Source organism: Lepus europaeus, chromosome 13 (assembly GCF_033115175.1).
Source record: "Lepus europaeus isolate LE1 chromosome 13, mLepTim1.pri, whole genome shotgun sequence".
Taxonomy (NCBI): domain Eukaryota; kingdom Metazoa; phylum Chordata; class Mammalia; order Lagomorpha; family Leporidae; genus Lepus; species Lepus europaeus.
Genome location: NC_084839.1, coordinates 17,879,176 through 17,895,466, shown reverse-complemented (window position 1 = coordinate 17,895,466; position 16,291 = coordinate 17,879,176). Strand labels below are relative to the sequence as shown.

General features: G+C 42.6%; 1 protein-coding gene across 1 annotated transcript in view; it reads left to right on the top strand.

Moving 5' to 3' along the window:
• Nucleotides 1-16,291, top strand: part of LDAH (lipid droplet associated hydrolase) — a 131,356-nt gene that overhangs the window by 83,532 nt on the left and 31,533 nt on the right. The window contains exon 5 of the mRNA XM_062209022.1: nt 4,046-4,280. Within this exon, the coding sequence (XP_062065006.1) occupies nt 4,046-4,280 (235 nt within the window). The remainder of the gene's footprint in view (nt 1-4,045; nt 4,281-16,291) is intronic.

The following is a 16,291-nucleotide window of genomic DNA, read 5'->3' as shown; positions in this document are numbered from 1 at the left end:
CATAGCTGAACTCAACAAAGCCATAACCAGATACAATTAATATGGATAGACTTCTTCATCCAGAAACAGCAGAATAAAAATTCTTCTTAAACTCACATGGAAACTTGACTAAGATAAACTACATTCTGGGCCATAAAACACTCCATTTAGGATAATAATCATGTAGTGTCTGTTCTCAGGCCACAATGGAATTAAACTACAAATGAATAGCAGAAAGATAACTGGAAAATCCCCAAATACTTGAAGATTAAATAGTACACTTCTAAATAACACATAGATTAAGGAAGAAATTTCAAAAGAAATTTTGAAGCATTTTAGAACCAAATGAAAATGAAGATATAGCTTATCAAAATTTAGGGGATGCCACAAAAGCAGTGCTGAGAGGAAAATTTATAGCATTTAGAGGCTGGCACTGTGTTGTAGCAGGTTAAGCCACTGTCTGCAAAACCAACATCCCATATGAGCACCGATTTGAGTCCTAGCTGCTCCACTTTGGTTTTTTGTTTGTTTGTTTTGTTTTTGACAGGCAGAGTTAGACAGAGAAAGAGACAGAGAGAAAGGTCTTCCTTCCGTTGGTTCACCCCCCAAATGGCCGCTAAGGCCGGCGCTGCACTGATCCGAAGCCAGGAGCCATGTGCTTCCTCCTGGTCTCCCATGCGGGTGCAGGGCCCAAGCACTTGGGCCATCCTCCACTGCACTCCCGGGCCACAGCAGAGAGCTGGACTGGAAGAGGAGCAACCGGGACAGAACCGGCGCCCCAACCGCAACTAGAACCTGGGGTGCCGGCGCCGCAGGCAGAGGATTAGCCTAGTGAGCCTCAGTGCCGACCAGCTGCTCCACTTTGGATCCAGCTCCCCACTAATGTGCCTTGGAAAGCAGCAGAGTATGACCTGAATAGTTGGGCCCCTGCCACCCATGTACGAGACCTGGATGAAGCTCCTGGCTCCTGGCTTTTGCGTGACCCAGCCCAGACCATTGCAGCCATTTGGGGAGCAAACCAGCAAATGGAAGATCTGTGTGTGTGTCCCACTCTGTGTAACTCTGCCTTTCAAATAAATAAATGAGTCTTTTTTTTAAAAAATGCAGAGATAAGAAAAAGTAATCTCCATTCTCATTTCCTGTTCTATTAAAGATTTATTTGTTTATTTGAAAGGCAGAGTTACAGAAAGAGAAGGAACTTAGAAGGAACCTAGAAGACAGAAACCTAGAACTCCATCCAGGTCTACCATGTGGGTGGCAGGGGCCCAAGTACTTGGGCCATTATCCTCTGCTTTCCCAGGTACATTAGAAGGGAACTGGCTTGGAAGAGAAGCAGCCACAACTGGAACCAGAGCCCATAGGGGATGCCAGCATTACAGGTGGCAATTTAACTCAGCCACAACATCAGCTCCTTTCTGCAGTATTATTACACTTATTTTTTTTAATTAAACTTTTATTTAATGAATATAAATTTCCAAAGTATAGCTTATGGGTTACAATGGCTTCCCCCCTCCCATAACTTCCCTCCCGCCCGCAACCCTCCCCTTTCCCGCTCCCTTTCCCCTTCCATTCATGTAAAGATTCATTTTCAATTCTCTTTGTATACAGAAGATCAGTTTAGTATATATTAGGTAAAGATTTCAACATTTTGCCCATATAGCAACATAAAGTGAAAAAACTACCATTGGATTACTAATTATAGCATTAAATAGCAATGTACAGCACATTAAAGACAGAGAGCCTACATAATATTTTTTTAAATTAATTAATTTTCTATGCCATTTCCATTTTAACACCAGGTTGTTTTTTTTTTTTTTCATTTCCAATTCTCTTTATATACAGAAGATCACTTCAGTATATAATTAGTAAAGACCTCATCAGTTTGTGCCCACACAGAAACGCAAAGTATAAAAATACTGTTTCAGTACTAGTTATAGCATCACTTGGCTTTAGACGACACATTAGGGACAGATCCCACATGGGATGTAAGTACACAGTGACTCCTGTTGCTGACTTAACAATTTGACACTCCTGTTCATGGCATCAGTAATCTCCCTAGGCTCTAGTCATGAGTTGCCAAGGCTATGGAAGCCTTTAGAGTTCGCTGACTTTGATCTTATTCCAATAGGGTCATAGTCAAAGTGGAAGTTCTCTCCTCCCTTCGGAGAAGGGTACCTCCTTCTTTGATGGCCCCGTTCTTTCCACTGGGATCTCACTCACCGAGATCATTCATTTAGGTCTTTTTTTTTTTTTTCCATGATATCTTGGCTTTCCATGCCTGCTATACTGCAGTATTATTATTAAAATATATTTCCTGGTGCCGGTGCTGTACCATAGTGGGTAAAGCCGCTGCCTGAAGTGCTGGCATCACAAATAGGCACTGGTTCGAGTAGTGGCTGCTCCACTTCCGATCCAGCTCTCCACTATGGCCTGGGAAAGCAGTGGAAGATGGCCCAATGTGTGGGTGAACTCGAAGCTCCTGGCTCCTGGCTTCAGATTGGTACAGGTCTGGCCATTGCATTCATCTTGGGAGTGAACCACAGATGGAAGACCTCTCTCCTACCACCCCCCTGCCTCTGCCACTCTGTAACTCTGCTTTTCAAATAAATAAATAAATCTTTATATATATTTCCTGATATTCTGTTGAATTGAGTTAAAGTGACATTTTTGTCCTTAAACATTTTCCCAAGTAGAGATTCCCAGCTTCCCTTGAACCTGACTTATACCTTATTAAGGTTGTATCTTTAGTTAGAAACTTATTTATTTGGTCTTCATTAAGATTATCTTTGGCTGATAACACCATGGAAGGGAAGAGCTTTTCAAATGTGAACTAAGTCCAAATATAATCAATAAAAGAAATGCTGAATAGATGGCCGGCCTCCCATCCAAGTACTAACCAGGCCCGACCCTGCTTAGCTTCGGAGATCAGACGAGATCGGGTGCGTTCAGGATGGTATGGCCGTAGACAAGAAATGCTGAATAGAAACAGAGGCTCTGCTTTCCTCTAGTATCATCATTAACCAAACTGGTGTAACTGCTAAAAGGGTATGTTGGCTTCTTCTTTCAACAATCCTGCATAGGAATTGTGAGTTGCTATCAAAATCTAGGAGTTATTTAGGAATCCACTTCCTCCCTACAGTGAAAATTAATCACAACTCCTCAAGGTGTCGTGGGATGGCCGGATCCAGGTTCTTATCTCTGACACAAGGAGGAATTTGAGGACAAGACATAGGTAAAGGTTAGAAGAGGAACAAGATTTATTTGCCTGCAAAGCCAAAGTCCATACTTGAAAAGAAATATGTGAGCTACATTTATGAGTTTTGGCCATCCCTTTATATGACACGGAGGCATAGGTGTTGGTATCTGGGTCAGGGTTTAATTGAATATTCATACGTGCAGAGTTTGAGGTGGGATCTGAGTGTTATCCACTTCCTTGCTCCTTTTTGGAAATCTCAGAAGTGTCATGGTATCAGGTGCATGATGGGAGTAGTCAGCCATGGTAATTTTTTATAATGATATTATAATTAGCTAAAAATCATTGCAGGGTCAACTTTGGCCAGCTCATTTCTAAGCAGGAGCTTTGCTGAAGCTGCAGTTTTCCACTTCGTGGAAATAGTGGGTGGGGGAAAGCAGAGCAGATGAGTCTTCTGGAAGGAGCTAGCAACCTCAGCTCCTCCTCCTTGCTAGCTACCTCTTTGCCTTCCTCAAAGGAACATCCTCATATCCTGTCCAGACTGGATATGGACTCCAAGAGGGTAGTGAGCAGTCTGAACAGAACTCTGGCCATATTCTAAAATCCAATCTTTATTTTTTTTTATTATTTTTTTTTTGCAGTATTTTGTAGTCAGAACAATAAAATAAAAGGTTCCTGGCTCCTGGCTTCAGCCTGACCCAGCCCCAGCCATTGCAGCCATCTGGGGAGTGAACCAGCAAATGAAAGATTCATTCTGTGTGTGTGTGTGTGTCTCCCTCCACCCCATATTTCTGCCTTTAAAATAAATACATAAATATTTTTAAAAGAAAAAGAAAAGAAACCCTCTCATTAAAGTTTGTTTCTTTCTTGTAGGTAATCCGTGCCTTTCTGCTTTTTCCAACAATTGAGCGCATGTCTGAGTCTCCCAACGGCAGGATTGCCACTCCACTTTTGTGCTGGTTTCGATATGCTCTCTATGTTATTAGCTATTTATTATTTAAACCATGTCCTGAGAAAATCAAGTCCTTGATATGCAAAATGAGCCTTCAAGCAATGAACGTGAAAAATGAATTTTTACAGATGAATATGTTAGAACCATTCTGCATTGGTAAGCACATTTTAAATGTATACATATATTTTTGTATCAGAAAGTGATTAAAGAATAATCTCAAAACAGTAGAGGCCAGTGCCGTGGCTTAACAGGCTAATCCTCCGCCTTGCGGCGCCAGCACACGGGGTTCTAGTCCTGGTTGGGGCGCCGGATTCTATCCTGGTTGCCCCTCTTCCAGGCCAGCTCTCTGCTATGGCCCGGGAAGGCAGTGGAGGATGGCCCAAGTCCTTGGGCCCTGCACCCGCATGGGAGACCAGGAGAAGCGCCTGGCTCCTGGCTTCGGATCAGCGCGATGCGCCAGCCGCAGCGGCCATTGGAGGGTGAACCAACAGCAAAAAGGAAGACCTTTCTCTCTGTCTCTCTCTCTCTCACTATCCACTCTGCCTGTCAAAAACAAACAAACAAACAAAAACACAAAAAAACAGTAGATAAATATAAAACAAGCAATTATTTGTTTTTCCTCAAAAATTTTTGTATTTTTTAAAAATTTTACTTATTTAAGAGGCAGAGAGACAAACAGAATTGTCATCTGCTAATTCACTCTTCCAAATGCCTGCAACAGTGAACACGGGCTAGGCCAAAGCCAGGAGCCTGGAACTCAGTCCAGGCCTCCCATTTCTGGGGCAGGAACCCAGGCACTTGAACTGTCACCTGCTGCTGCCCAGTGAGCACGTTAGCAGAAAGCTAGAATCAGAGGCGGAGCCAAGACTCAGACCCAGGTACTCTGACATGAGATGTGGGTATTCCAGCCTGCAGCTTAACTTTAGGTTGAATGTTACCACCACCACCGCCACCCCTGCCAAGAAGAAAGTTTAAAACTGGAAAGAAACGAAGTTGTAAATAGAGTAAGAGGAATTCGTTCTGCATGACACACAGAGAAGCCTCACCAAGCCTTAACTTGACCTCATGTTTCTAGTTCTCCACTCCAGCTACGGATGCTGAGAGCACTTCTGTGCATAGTGCATAGCCTGGGTGCAGTCCTTCCAAGAGTCAACGGTGTGGCCTGTCAGTTCAGGGTTTTGCAAAAATCAACCCAAGGAAACCAGGCCCTTTATTGCTATAGAGTTAACAGATTGTGCTTTTATTTTCTCTTCTTTTAAATGTTGGGGGAAGGGGTTTTAAATTATAAAAGCAATAATCATCATGGTGATATGGTAATGTATTTTAGTACTGGGTGCTTTGCTGATTGTGTTTTCTTATTATGCCTGGGAATGATTTCGCTATTTTACTTTTTGGCTCCAAAGTTGTTTTAAAATCTAATCTATATTTTTAATACGGTTTATTCTGTATTTATAAATGGTTCTCATAATAAAATAATCCTGGTTTCTTAATCTATAAAATTGGAATAATAATGCTCCATATTTCAAGAGATTGTTCCAGGATTAAATGCGGTAATATTCAAACATGCGACAATTCTATCCAGGATTTTATTTTTAACAGGCCACCAGAGAATGATATGACAGTAATAATTACAATAACAGCTAACAGCAGTGTTTCAAGTTTTTACTTGTGGTCTTCAGAAGAACTAAGGAGGCTTAGATATTTTTACTGGCCCTATTTTACATGAAGAAACTGAGATATGGAGAAGCTACACGGTTTGCCCATATTTACACAAATAGTATACAGTGTCCAGATCCAGGCTGTCTGCCCTTGTCTTGTTTCCTTTCATCATGCTGCTGTTGTCTTTTTGCCTTAATGACGGAGCCAGGACTCCTGAATGAGGTTTACAGTGATCATAAGATCAGTGCCATAAGATCAGGTGCATAGTGAAACCTAGGAACTTGTCACAGCCATGCCTATATAGTTGTACAGCTGCAGATTGTATCAGAGGTGTTTCTCTCAATATGTAGCCACAAACAGTCATCACAGATACAAAGTTTAGTATTTTTTTCTCCATGCTCTCTCCACGTCCCACTCTTTGCTATAGGCTTAGCATAGTGGTATAAAGGGATGAGGAGAGGGGAAGAAAACCTATGGACAGTCATAGACATGGCCAGTGGTTGAAGGAGGAGATAAATGTTCTTTAACTTTCTAATTTTAATTCTGGAATGTTGCCTACTACACTAAAAAATGTCCGGTCCAGCTATTCGTCCTTCCCTCATATCACAGAAAAGAAATAGCCTAACAGGTGAAAAATGGCACTGCCATTGAGCCAGAAACTCAATTCCTGTTTATGTTCTCCCCTAGACTTACTCTATGGCTTCAGTTTTGTTACTTCCCTCCTTGGCTCTCAGTTGTTGATGAAATCATGATCAAACTAGGTGATCTCTAAGGGCCAGACCACTTTTGGAAAGTATTTAAGACCAAATGGAGGCCGGCATCGCGGCTCACTTGGTTAATCCTCCACCTGCGGTGCTGGCACCCCGGGTTCTAGTCCCAATTGGGGCACCGGATTCTGTCCCAGTTGCTCCTCTTCCAGTCCTGCTCTCTGCTGTGGCCCGGGAGGGCAGTGGAGGATGGCCCAAGTGCTTGGGCCCTGCACCCACATGGGAGACGAGGAGGAAGCACCTGGCTCCTGGCTTCAGTTCAGTGCAACATGCCGGCCGCAGCGCAATGGCCGTAGCGGCCATCTCGGGGGTGAACCAACGGAAGGAAGACCTTTCTCTCTGTCTCTCTCTCTCTCTCACTGTCCAAATCTGCCTGTCAAAAAAAAAAAAAAAAAAAAGACCAAATGGAAATCAACATTCAAAATTCTAATAATGTATATATATATATATATATATATATAAAATTCTCCGCAGAGACTTCAATATTCATGTTAATTCCCCTTACTGAGGGTTTTTTTTTTTTTGTCTTGTTTTGTTTGTCTTTGTTTATTTTCTTACCCTACCAAATGAATTTAAAAAAAAAAAAATCCCATGTAGGGACTCCATTTGACTCCCAAGACTTCTGGTTCTGGGAAGGTGGAGTGAATGTACTTTTCCTGATTTCCCCTGCTGCATACTGAAAACCCTAAATGTTACATATTGAACAAACATAGGGAGTCTGCTGGATACCCAGAGAACAACTTAGCAGTCTTCTGGGTTTCTTCTCCCCACGTGGATCCTAGACATGGCAACAGCAACCCAGAAACACACACACACACAGACACACTGTAGCCAAAGGGCCTCCCTTGTAGGGGAGGAAAAAAAAGTGTTTTCCATGTACCCTTCATGGTTCTTACTTGGGACAGATCTTGGTTACAAAAGACTGATTAATAACAGCCAACCAGAAGTTTATTAGCATGTACTCATGTAGCTCATTTATACCTGAGAGATGCCCAGAGAAGTGAGTAAATCGCAAAGTGGCTTCCAAAAGAAGAGTTCAGGCTTAAATGCCGTCTTCACCTGAAACAAGGAAAGAAGGAGGCTGGACAGGCCAGTACCAGGAGGTGAGGAGGGTGAGCAAGGCAAACAGGGTGAGGTTGGTTTTGCAGATTTCAGTTGGTGCCTCTCCACTGATAGGAGTCTAATGATTTAGAGGCAGCCAGCTCTTCCTGGTACAGAGAAAGAAGCACCATGGATGTTTCCTTTATAGATGTGGATTTCCCTTCATAGATTGTGAATTCCCATCCTTTTCAGACCTTGTCCCTGCGTCTGCAGCTTCTCAAAGCAGTCTTTTAGCTAAAAAGGCATATTGTAAGGGTGGCATATTCTAGTCTTCTACATATTTTGGGGTGTTATTTTATGATCTCCTACACCCTCTAAAAGCAATTCTTAGACAATAATGCTCTACTCCAGCCAAACACAATAGTAAAAACTGTGGCCTTCTCAGTCCCCCTCTGCAAAGATCTCATGGTAAGTGGCACTTCACCCCTAGCCAGCAGCTTACTTCATTCTCTGCCTGCACACTCTGCAGACAAGCATGAGTGGAGAACTAAGAGTGTCACCACAGCCCAGCAGGAATGGAGCCACCACCCCTACCCTATGATGTCAGTAGGGTCACATGAAGAATTGGTAAGGGACTCCTACCACATTTGGCAGTAATGAGGTACACCCCCTCCCCCTGCCAGAGCAGTGCCAGAAAAAAAAAAGAAAAAACAGCAAGTTTGAATAAAATTCAGAGACTCGGGCCCAGCATTGTGGCACAATGTGTTAAGCCACTGCCTACAATGCCAGAATCCCATATGGGTGCCAGTTCGAGTCCTGGTTGCTCCACTTCCAATCCAGCTCCCTGCTAATGTGCCTGGCAAAGCAGCGGAAGATGGTCCAAGTCCTTGGGCCCCTGCACCCATGTGGGAGACATGGATTAAGCTCCTGGCTCCTGGCTTCAGCCTGGCCTAGCCCCAGCCGTGGCAACCATTTGGGGAGTAAAACAGCCAATGGAAGACTCTCTCTTTCTCTCTCTCCCTCTATAACTCAGCCTTTCAAATAAATAAAATAAAACAAAAAGATCCAGAGTCTCATAACATAATACCCAAAGTGTCCATTAGTTGACAGTCACTTCTCCACCAAAATCTCAGTTTGATTGGAAAAAGATAATAGATGCTAACAACAGAATGACAGAGATATTAAAATTGTCTGACAAAGGAGTGGTCTGTAGAATGTATTAACAACTCTCAAACCTCAGTACAGGTTGAATGTCCCTTATCCAAAAATGCTACCCATTGAGCATTCCCAATCCAAAAATCTGAAATCTGAAATCTGAAATGTTCCAAATTTGAGAACTTTTTGAGTGTCAGCATGGATTAGAGATGCTTAACCTATAGTAAATCCAAACAATCCAATTAGAAAATGGGATAAAAACTTGAACAATTTACCAAAGAAGATATACAGATGCCAAATAAGCTCATGAAAACATGTTCAACATCAACCATTATGAAAATACAAATGAAGATCACAGTGAGATTATCATTACACACCTCTCAGAATGGCTAAGATGAAGAATAGCAACAGCCGTGCAGTTTCTCTGCAGAGACACTGGACCAGTCATACAGTGCAGCTGGCAAAATGGCACATCCTCTGGAAACAGTTTGGCACTTTGTACAAAAACTAGATCTTGAACTATCATGTAACTCACCATTTTCACTCCTGGGCATGCATCCTTGAAAATTAAAAATTTGCATTCGCACAAAAGCCTGCACATGAATGTTCGTAGCATCTTTATACATAATAGCCCCAAACTGGAAACAACACAGATGTCTTTAAATGAGTAAATGGTTGAACAAACTGGTAGAACCATACCATAGAATACTACCCAGCAATAAAAAGAAAGTTTTAATACAGACAACAAGCTCTGGGTAGATCTCCAAAGAATTATTCTTAGTGAGAAAAAAAAAAAATCTCCAAAGGTTACATAGTATATGATTGCATTTATGTTGTATTCTGAAATGATGTAATTATGGAAACTGAGAACAGATTGGTGGCTTCCATGAGTTAAGAAAGGACAAGCAGGGGCCGGTGCCGTGGCTCACTTGGTTAATCCTCCGCCTGCACACTGGCATCCCATATGGGCGCCAGTTCTAGTCCTGGTTGCTCCTCTTCCAGTCCAGCTCTCTGCTGTGTCCTGGGAGGGCAGTGGAGGATGGCCCAAGTGCTTGGGCCCTGCACCCGCATGGGAGACCAGGAGGAAGCACATGGCTCCTGGCTTCGGTTCAGTGCAACATGCCGGCCGCAGTGGCCATTTGAGGGGTGAACCAACGGAAGGAAGATCTTTCTCTCTGTCTCTCTCACTGTCTATAACTCTACCTGTCAAATAAATTTTTAAAAAATTAAAAAAAAAAAAAGGACAAGCAGTAAAGTAGGTATAGTTGTAAAAGAACAATTGAGATCCTTGTAGTGATCTTGTTTCTTAACTATATCAATGTCAATATCAGTATCTAAATTGTAATATTATACCATAATTTTGCAAGTTAATAACATTAGGAGAAACGGGATAACGGGTCCACACATTTCTTCTCCCTTTGTTGCAGTGATAGACTTCCTGTTGTTTCTTCCTGTAGCCCCAAGTGCAGGCAGCAGGGAACAAAACAGACACAGTCTTCGCCCTAACCCAAGACAACCAGAGCCTTCCAACCACATTGTTGCTTGATGAACCCTGGGCTTCCTGTAGCACAGAACCATGATAGAGTTATACTATACTTTGTGCAAAATAGACTATAAGCCAGACTGGACATTCAGCCACATTACTTCTTTACAAACAACCAACTTGCAAACAAGTTGGGAGCACAGCCCTCTTACTTCTAACATTCTCTGTGTTCTACTCCCGTGGCTCTAGATACGGCCTGCTGGTGTCTGGTACCCATTACTTCATTAGACTCTGGTTTCTTCCCATTACCCATTCAGTCTTTGTAACTTTGGGTAAAGGGAAAGGAGGCAAGAATTATCTGTGTTATTTCTGTGGTTTCTTGGTTCATTCCCTACTTGGGTGCTTAGTTCAGTCTCCTAGTAGTGACCTAGCATGACAATTAACCAAGCCTTTTAATCATCTTAGCCAGCCTCTGCCCACCTGCCCCCTACAGGTCCCCAGTGCCACCCTGATCCTCCTGCAACAACCGTCATGGAAGACCTTTGCCCAGGCTTGCCCTGGCCATCCCCCAGGTGATTCCTAGTCCCTTGCTTACTCTGTAGAAGGTTCCAGCTGAGAGAGAGTACCACTCGTAACAGAAAAACTAACCCTTACAGGAGACTAGTGGGATCTGTCAGAGCTTGTGCCCCAAGAACGGTGAAGATAATCAAAATTCATACCAGCCACCTGGTCAGTGGCATGGTCTTCAGTTTACATGAAGGGAGAGGTTATCAAGGGAAAGAAACAAAACAGGTCAGAGATCATCGCAGTGGTCCTGCCTGGTTCAGCCGAATTCTGGCCCTGTAGGCCTGCTTCTCTCGGCTTTGACTGTCATCCAGACAATGACCTTTACCTTACCAGCTTGACTTTGAGGAAGCCTTGCAGTGTTTGCACATTATGTAATGTCTGTGCTTCAGTAGAAATCTTAGGGAAACAAAAGGAGGAAGTTTGCTAGTCCAAGTAGTGGATAATAAATCCTGCCCTATCTAGATAAAAACTGGTTCTCTGTATCCTTTCTTTTATACACACATTTTTTTGTTGTTGTTGTTGTAAGCTCTGAAAAATTCAAGTATTTCCAATGCTACAGCCCTTTCATCAGAGATGGCACATCCCCTCCTGCCCAATACGGTTCTGTGGCATTGGTGTGAGGGAGTGCACCCTCCTTTCCTGCTAGCATTCTGAGTAGAGCAGCCCTAATTCTATTGAAAACATCCCTAATACATTGACAACATCACAACAGTGTGCATCAGTGTAATTTCTGCAACTAGATGTCTTAAATGCTATTTTTTAAAGGACATATGTGAACTCTAATTCTGGAGTGTTGTCTACTACCTGTTTTCTTTAGAGTAGCTGTTCTTCCATTTCATGAGAAGTAGACTTCACCAAGACAGCTAAACTGGATTTTCTGAGCAAAGCCAAAAAAAAAAAAAAAAAATATATATATATATATATATATATATACACACACACACACACTTTATCTCAGTAGTATCACAGGTCAAAATAATTAACTTCTTAAAAATATTCTGTGGTCTTTTCGTTAGTTAGGCCAAATTGATGTTTTAATTCCTTTCAGTTACCTAGCTAGAAAAACATAACACAGAGAATAGGGAATTCCTAGTGGGTTGCTTTACTTTGTTGAATGTGTTCTTGAAAAAAAAAAAAAAACACTTCAGAATCTTTCCTTAATCAAGACGGAAATAACCTTTTAAAATAGTTATAGTGATGTAAAATAAACTGAACTATTTATTGAGCTGACAACATAAGCTTCACTAATGAATCACAAATTTCTTCTCAGAATATTTTTAACTCAATCCCAGAATAATTATTCAAATAAGATGAAACCAGACTTCTGTGCTACTATGCTGCACATTCTGTCACCCATGTGAGCAGCTTGTGAAAATCTGGGTAAAACCTAACTATAGTCAACATTGGTTCCTGGAAGTGTAGCCTAGAATTCAGCAATGAAGGAATAGTTGGTCTTTTTGGTTTTTGTGGGGTTTTTTTGCCAATATTAGGATTTAGGGGAAAAGGTGATTAGATATGGTACTAGAATATCATCTCTGTCATAGACTTAAATGGCCCAATGAATATCTTACTATTTTTTCTAATTTTTATAGGTAATACATTTATTTGCTTATTCTTATTTTACTTGAAAGGCAGAGAGACAGAAATCTTAGATCTACTGGTTCACTCCCCAGATGCCCTCAAAAGCCATGGCTGGACGAAAGCCAATAATCCAGAACTCCATTTGGGTCTCCCATATGGATATCAGGGACCCAAGTACTGAACCATCACCTGCTGCTTCCCAGGGTGCCCAGTAGCAGGAAGCTGGATCAGAACAAGGCACTTCCGTATGGGATGCAGGTATCTCAAGAGTGTCTTAACCACTGCACCAAACACCCACCCCTAAATATATTTTTAGTCATATTTTTAAATTATATGCCAGTCTAAAGAGTTATTTTTCTGAAAATTACACAATACCTTGAGTGTGTTTTTCACTTTAGCAAGCTGAATGTCACTTGGATAAGATTGTCTGTGGACTGAATGTATGTTTGTAATAACTAGACTCCAGGCTTTTAGAGAAACACATAATAAGTTGTGTAACTAATAAGCACTTCTCCAAATTATGCAGAAATTTTAGAAGGGGAGAATTTATTTTACTGGTCTGATTTTTATGTTGTTTAAAGCCACATTTGGCACCTGAAGGAGAGGTAGGAAACAACTGGAAGAAAATGAAAAGCTGTTAAGGAATTTCTCCTTGTGAAAAGGCTTTGTTTAGATTTCTGAAGTGATCTGGTCCTGCTTCATCTTTGGGCGAAAACTCTTGGTAGTGCCTCTCTAAGTGCACGCCTTACTCTGCCTGCAGTTCTCTCTGCCTGCAGCCCTGCTCGGTGTGGCTACTCCTGCCTCCAGGACCTTTCAGTCTCACTCACAGTCTATCCTCAACCTCCAACCCTGCTCCCTGCCACCGTTTGCCTTGAATCTTCTGGCTCCCTAGCACCCAGCCAGTCACCACCCCTTGGAGCAGTCAGAAGATGTGCTAGGAGGTCTATTCTTGGAAAGGCTCTTTTTCAGTTACTACCTCTGCCTTTTTTTCAAGAAAGCATGTGGCATGATGCCACCCTCCAACCCGCTCAAGTAGATGGTGGATGTTGAGCACATTGCCATCCCCTGTACTGTGACCAATATACGCAGAATGTTCAAAGGCCCTATATTTGTTCATTTTTATCAACTGGGGTTATATTTGCCTATAGATAACACAAAACTAAATTACAGCAACCAGAATAGATAGGGATCCATTTCTCTCATGCACTAAGAAATCTACGCACAGATAGTTGAGAGGTAAACAACATCTTAGCAGCCCCATCAGGGACATGCATTCTTTCTGTATCTCCACTCCATTGCCCTTGGCACATAGGCCTTTACCTTCATGCTCATCATCTCAGGGTCACCTGTTAGCACCTGCAACTCTAGGTCTCATGTCTGATGTTCAGACAGAAAGAAGGGGAAAGAGCGGGGAATAAAAGGCTTATTTCTGATTAGGCTTTGGCTTACTTAGAGGAATACTCTTCTAGGAACATTTTCCTATAGATTAGTAGCTGTAATCTTTTTTTTTTTTTTAAGATTTATTTATTTTGCTTGAAAGTCAAAGTCACGCAGAGAGAGAGAGAGAGAGGTCTTCTATCCACTGGTTTACTCCCCAGGTGGCCACAGCGCCCAGAGCTGCACCGATCCGAAGCCAGGAGCCAGGAGCTTCTTCCAGGTCTCCCATGTGGGTGCAGGGGCCCAAGGACTTTGGCCATCTTCTACTGCTATCCCAGGCCATAGCAGAGAGCCGGATTGGAAGTGGAGCAGACAGGTCTCGAACTGGCGCCAATATGGGATGCCGGCACTACAGGCAGCGGCTTTACCCACTACGCCACAGTGCCAGCCAGTTGCTGTAATCTTGTCACATCCTTTACTGTATGTCTCAGTAGAAGAAGTCAAGGGAAGTGAAGGTTTTTTTTTTTTTTTTTTAAATAGACTTTGTATAGTTACACCATGTCTACCATATCCACACTCCAAAATGATGTGGGGCCTCATCATGCATGGACTTAATCACCTACCAAACACCTAACTAAGTCAAGTCCACACTCTTTGTCCACCATAGCTAAAACCTACCAAAGCCATGTTCCTCCAGAATGTCTTTTGGGTTCATAAGCTGGTAGTAACCTTAGACTTGGGTCTGCAATTTGTTTTCCAATGTGACATACCCTTTTCACAGCATGCCTAGATAAACCTACACACAGTAGAGCACATCTCCATTCCCAGGATTATTTTATCTTCTTTTTTTTTTTTTTAAGATTTACTTATTTATTTGAAGTGCAGAGTTACAGAGAGGCAGAGAGAGAGAGAGAGAGATCTTCCATCCGCTGGTCCACTCCCCAGATGGCCACAACAACTGGAGCTGGGCTGGTCCAAGGCCAGGAGCCAGGAGCTTCTTCTGGGTCTCATACGTGGGTGCAGGGACCCAAGCACTTGGGCCATAGCAGAGCTGGATTGGAAGAGGAGCGGCCAAGTCTCCAACCAACGCCCATATGGGACGCTAGCACTATAGGCGGAGTCTTTATCCAGCCCCATTTTATCTTCTATTTTAAGAGGAGTTTAAAGTAAGACTTTTCGCTGTTCACCTCTATCTGTGCACTTACTAATGGTTGCCCTCCACAGTTACTCTCCCGTCGTGGAGGTGAACATAGGTAAATACACCAGATTCCCTGTCCAGCAAGTCTTAAATGGGCACTTGTTTAAAGAGGTTGATTTTTGCTTGTCAATATCATGGTATATTTTGGACATACAGAATCTATCCTTTTTAAAGAAGCTCAAAGTGACCAGAAATGGTGCTTCAAAACATTTGTGAAAAATGGAATTAAAAGTACATTTGACAGCATGTGTTCAGCCTAGCGATTAAGACACACTCGTTAGGATATCCACATTCTATATTAGAGTGCCTGGATTCAGTTTCTGGCTCTGATTCCTGACTCCAGCTTCCTGCCAGGGCAGACCCCAGTAGACAGCAGTGATGGCTGACATAGTCATCTTCCTGCCAGCCACACGGGAGACCTGCGTTGAACACACGGGAGACCTGGATTGAATATGGGAGACCTGGATTGAGTTCCTGACTCCCAGCTTTGGCCCCATCTGAGGGCTACTGCAGGTATTTAGGGAGTAGACTAGTTGATGAGAGTACTCACTCTCTCTGTATCCCCATCCTTGCCTCACAAGTAAATAAATAATTAAAACCAGTAAATAAATAAAAGTTAAGTTTATTTGGTGCCAAAAAACTTTTAAATTCATGCACAGTTTTTTTATAATATGCATTTTCTGTGAACTCTGTGATTTCCCTTGTATTAGAATAAACCAGGATATCTGGTAGATTTCCTACCTCCAAAACTCACCTGTCCAAAATTAAATCATGCCCACCTCCAGCCATTCCCCTTGTCCCAGTAATTCCCTTTGTTTCAGCAGCAACAATCTTCACTCCCCAGTGTCATGGTGAAAACAAACCAGGGCATTCTGCTGTGGAATCTTACTGGTGGCACTAGTCACCAGAACTTCCCACCCCCAAGAAAGCCATTCATGCATCTCCTCAAAGTCTTCTACTTTATATTAGCTGTGATTTTCCTTGCCTCCACATGGTCCCCAGCTGCTATGCCTAGATTTTGTGGGGGCTACTTTCTAGCCAGTCCCAACAGAAGCTCTTGGACTTGCCCTCTTGCCTGTAATGATTCATCTCACATTTGTCCCAGCACCTACCAGCTTTGTTTCCCCGTGTCAGTGTGCTTCAGCCTCCAGTTTCCACCTCCATTTGTGATGTCAGCTTTTGAACCACTTCAATAAGAGAGCAAGCTCTTTCTCTATACCCAACCCATCCCCAAAACACTCAACCATGCATCCTCCTCCCTCAGACCTTTCTCATTTCTTTCATTTAAAGCCCTTCCTTACTGATGCCTGCTATGAGCCAAATAAACACTGGGGAAAAA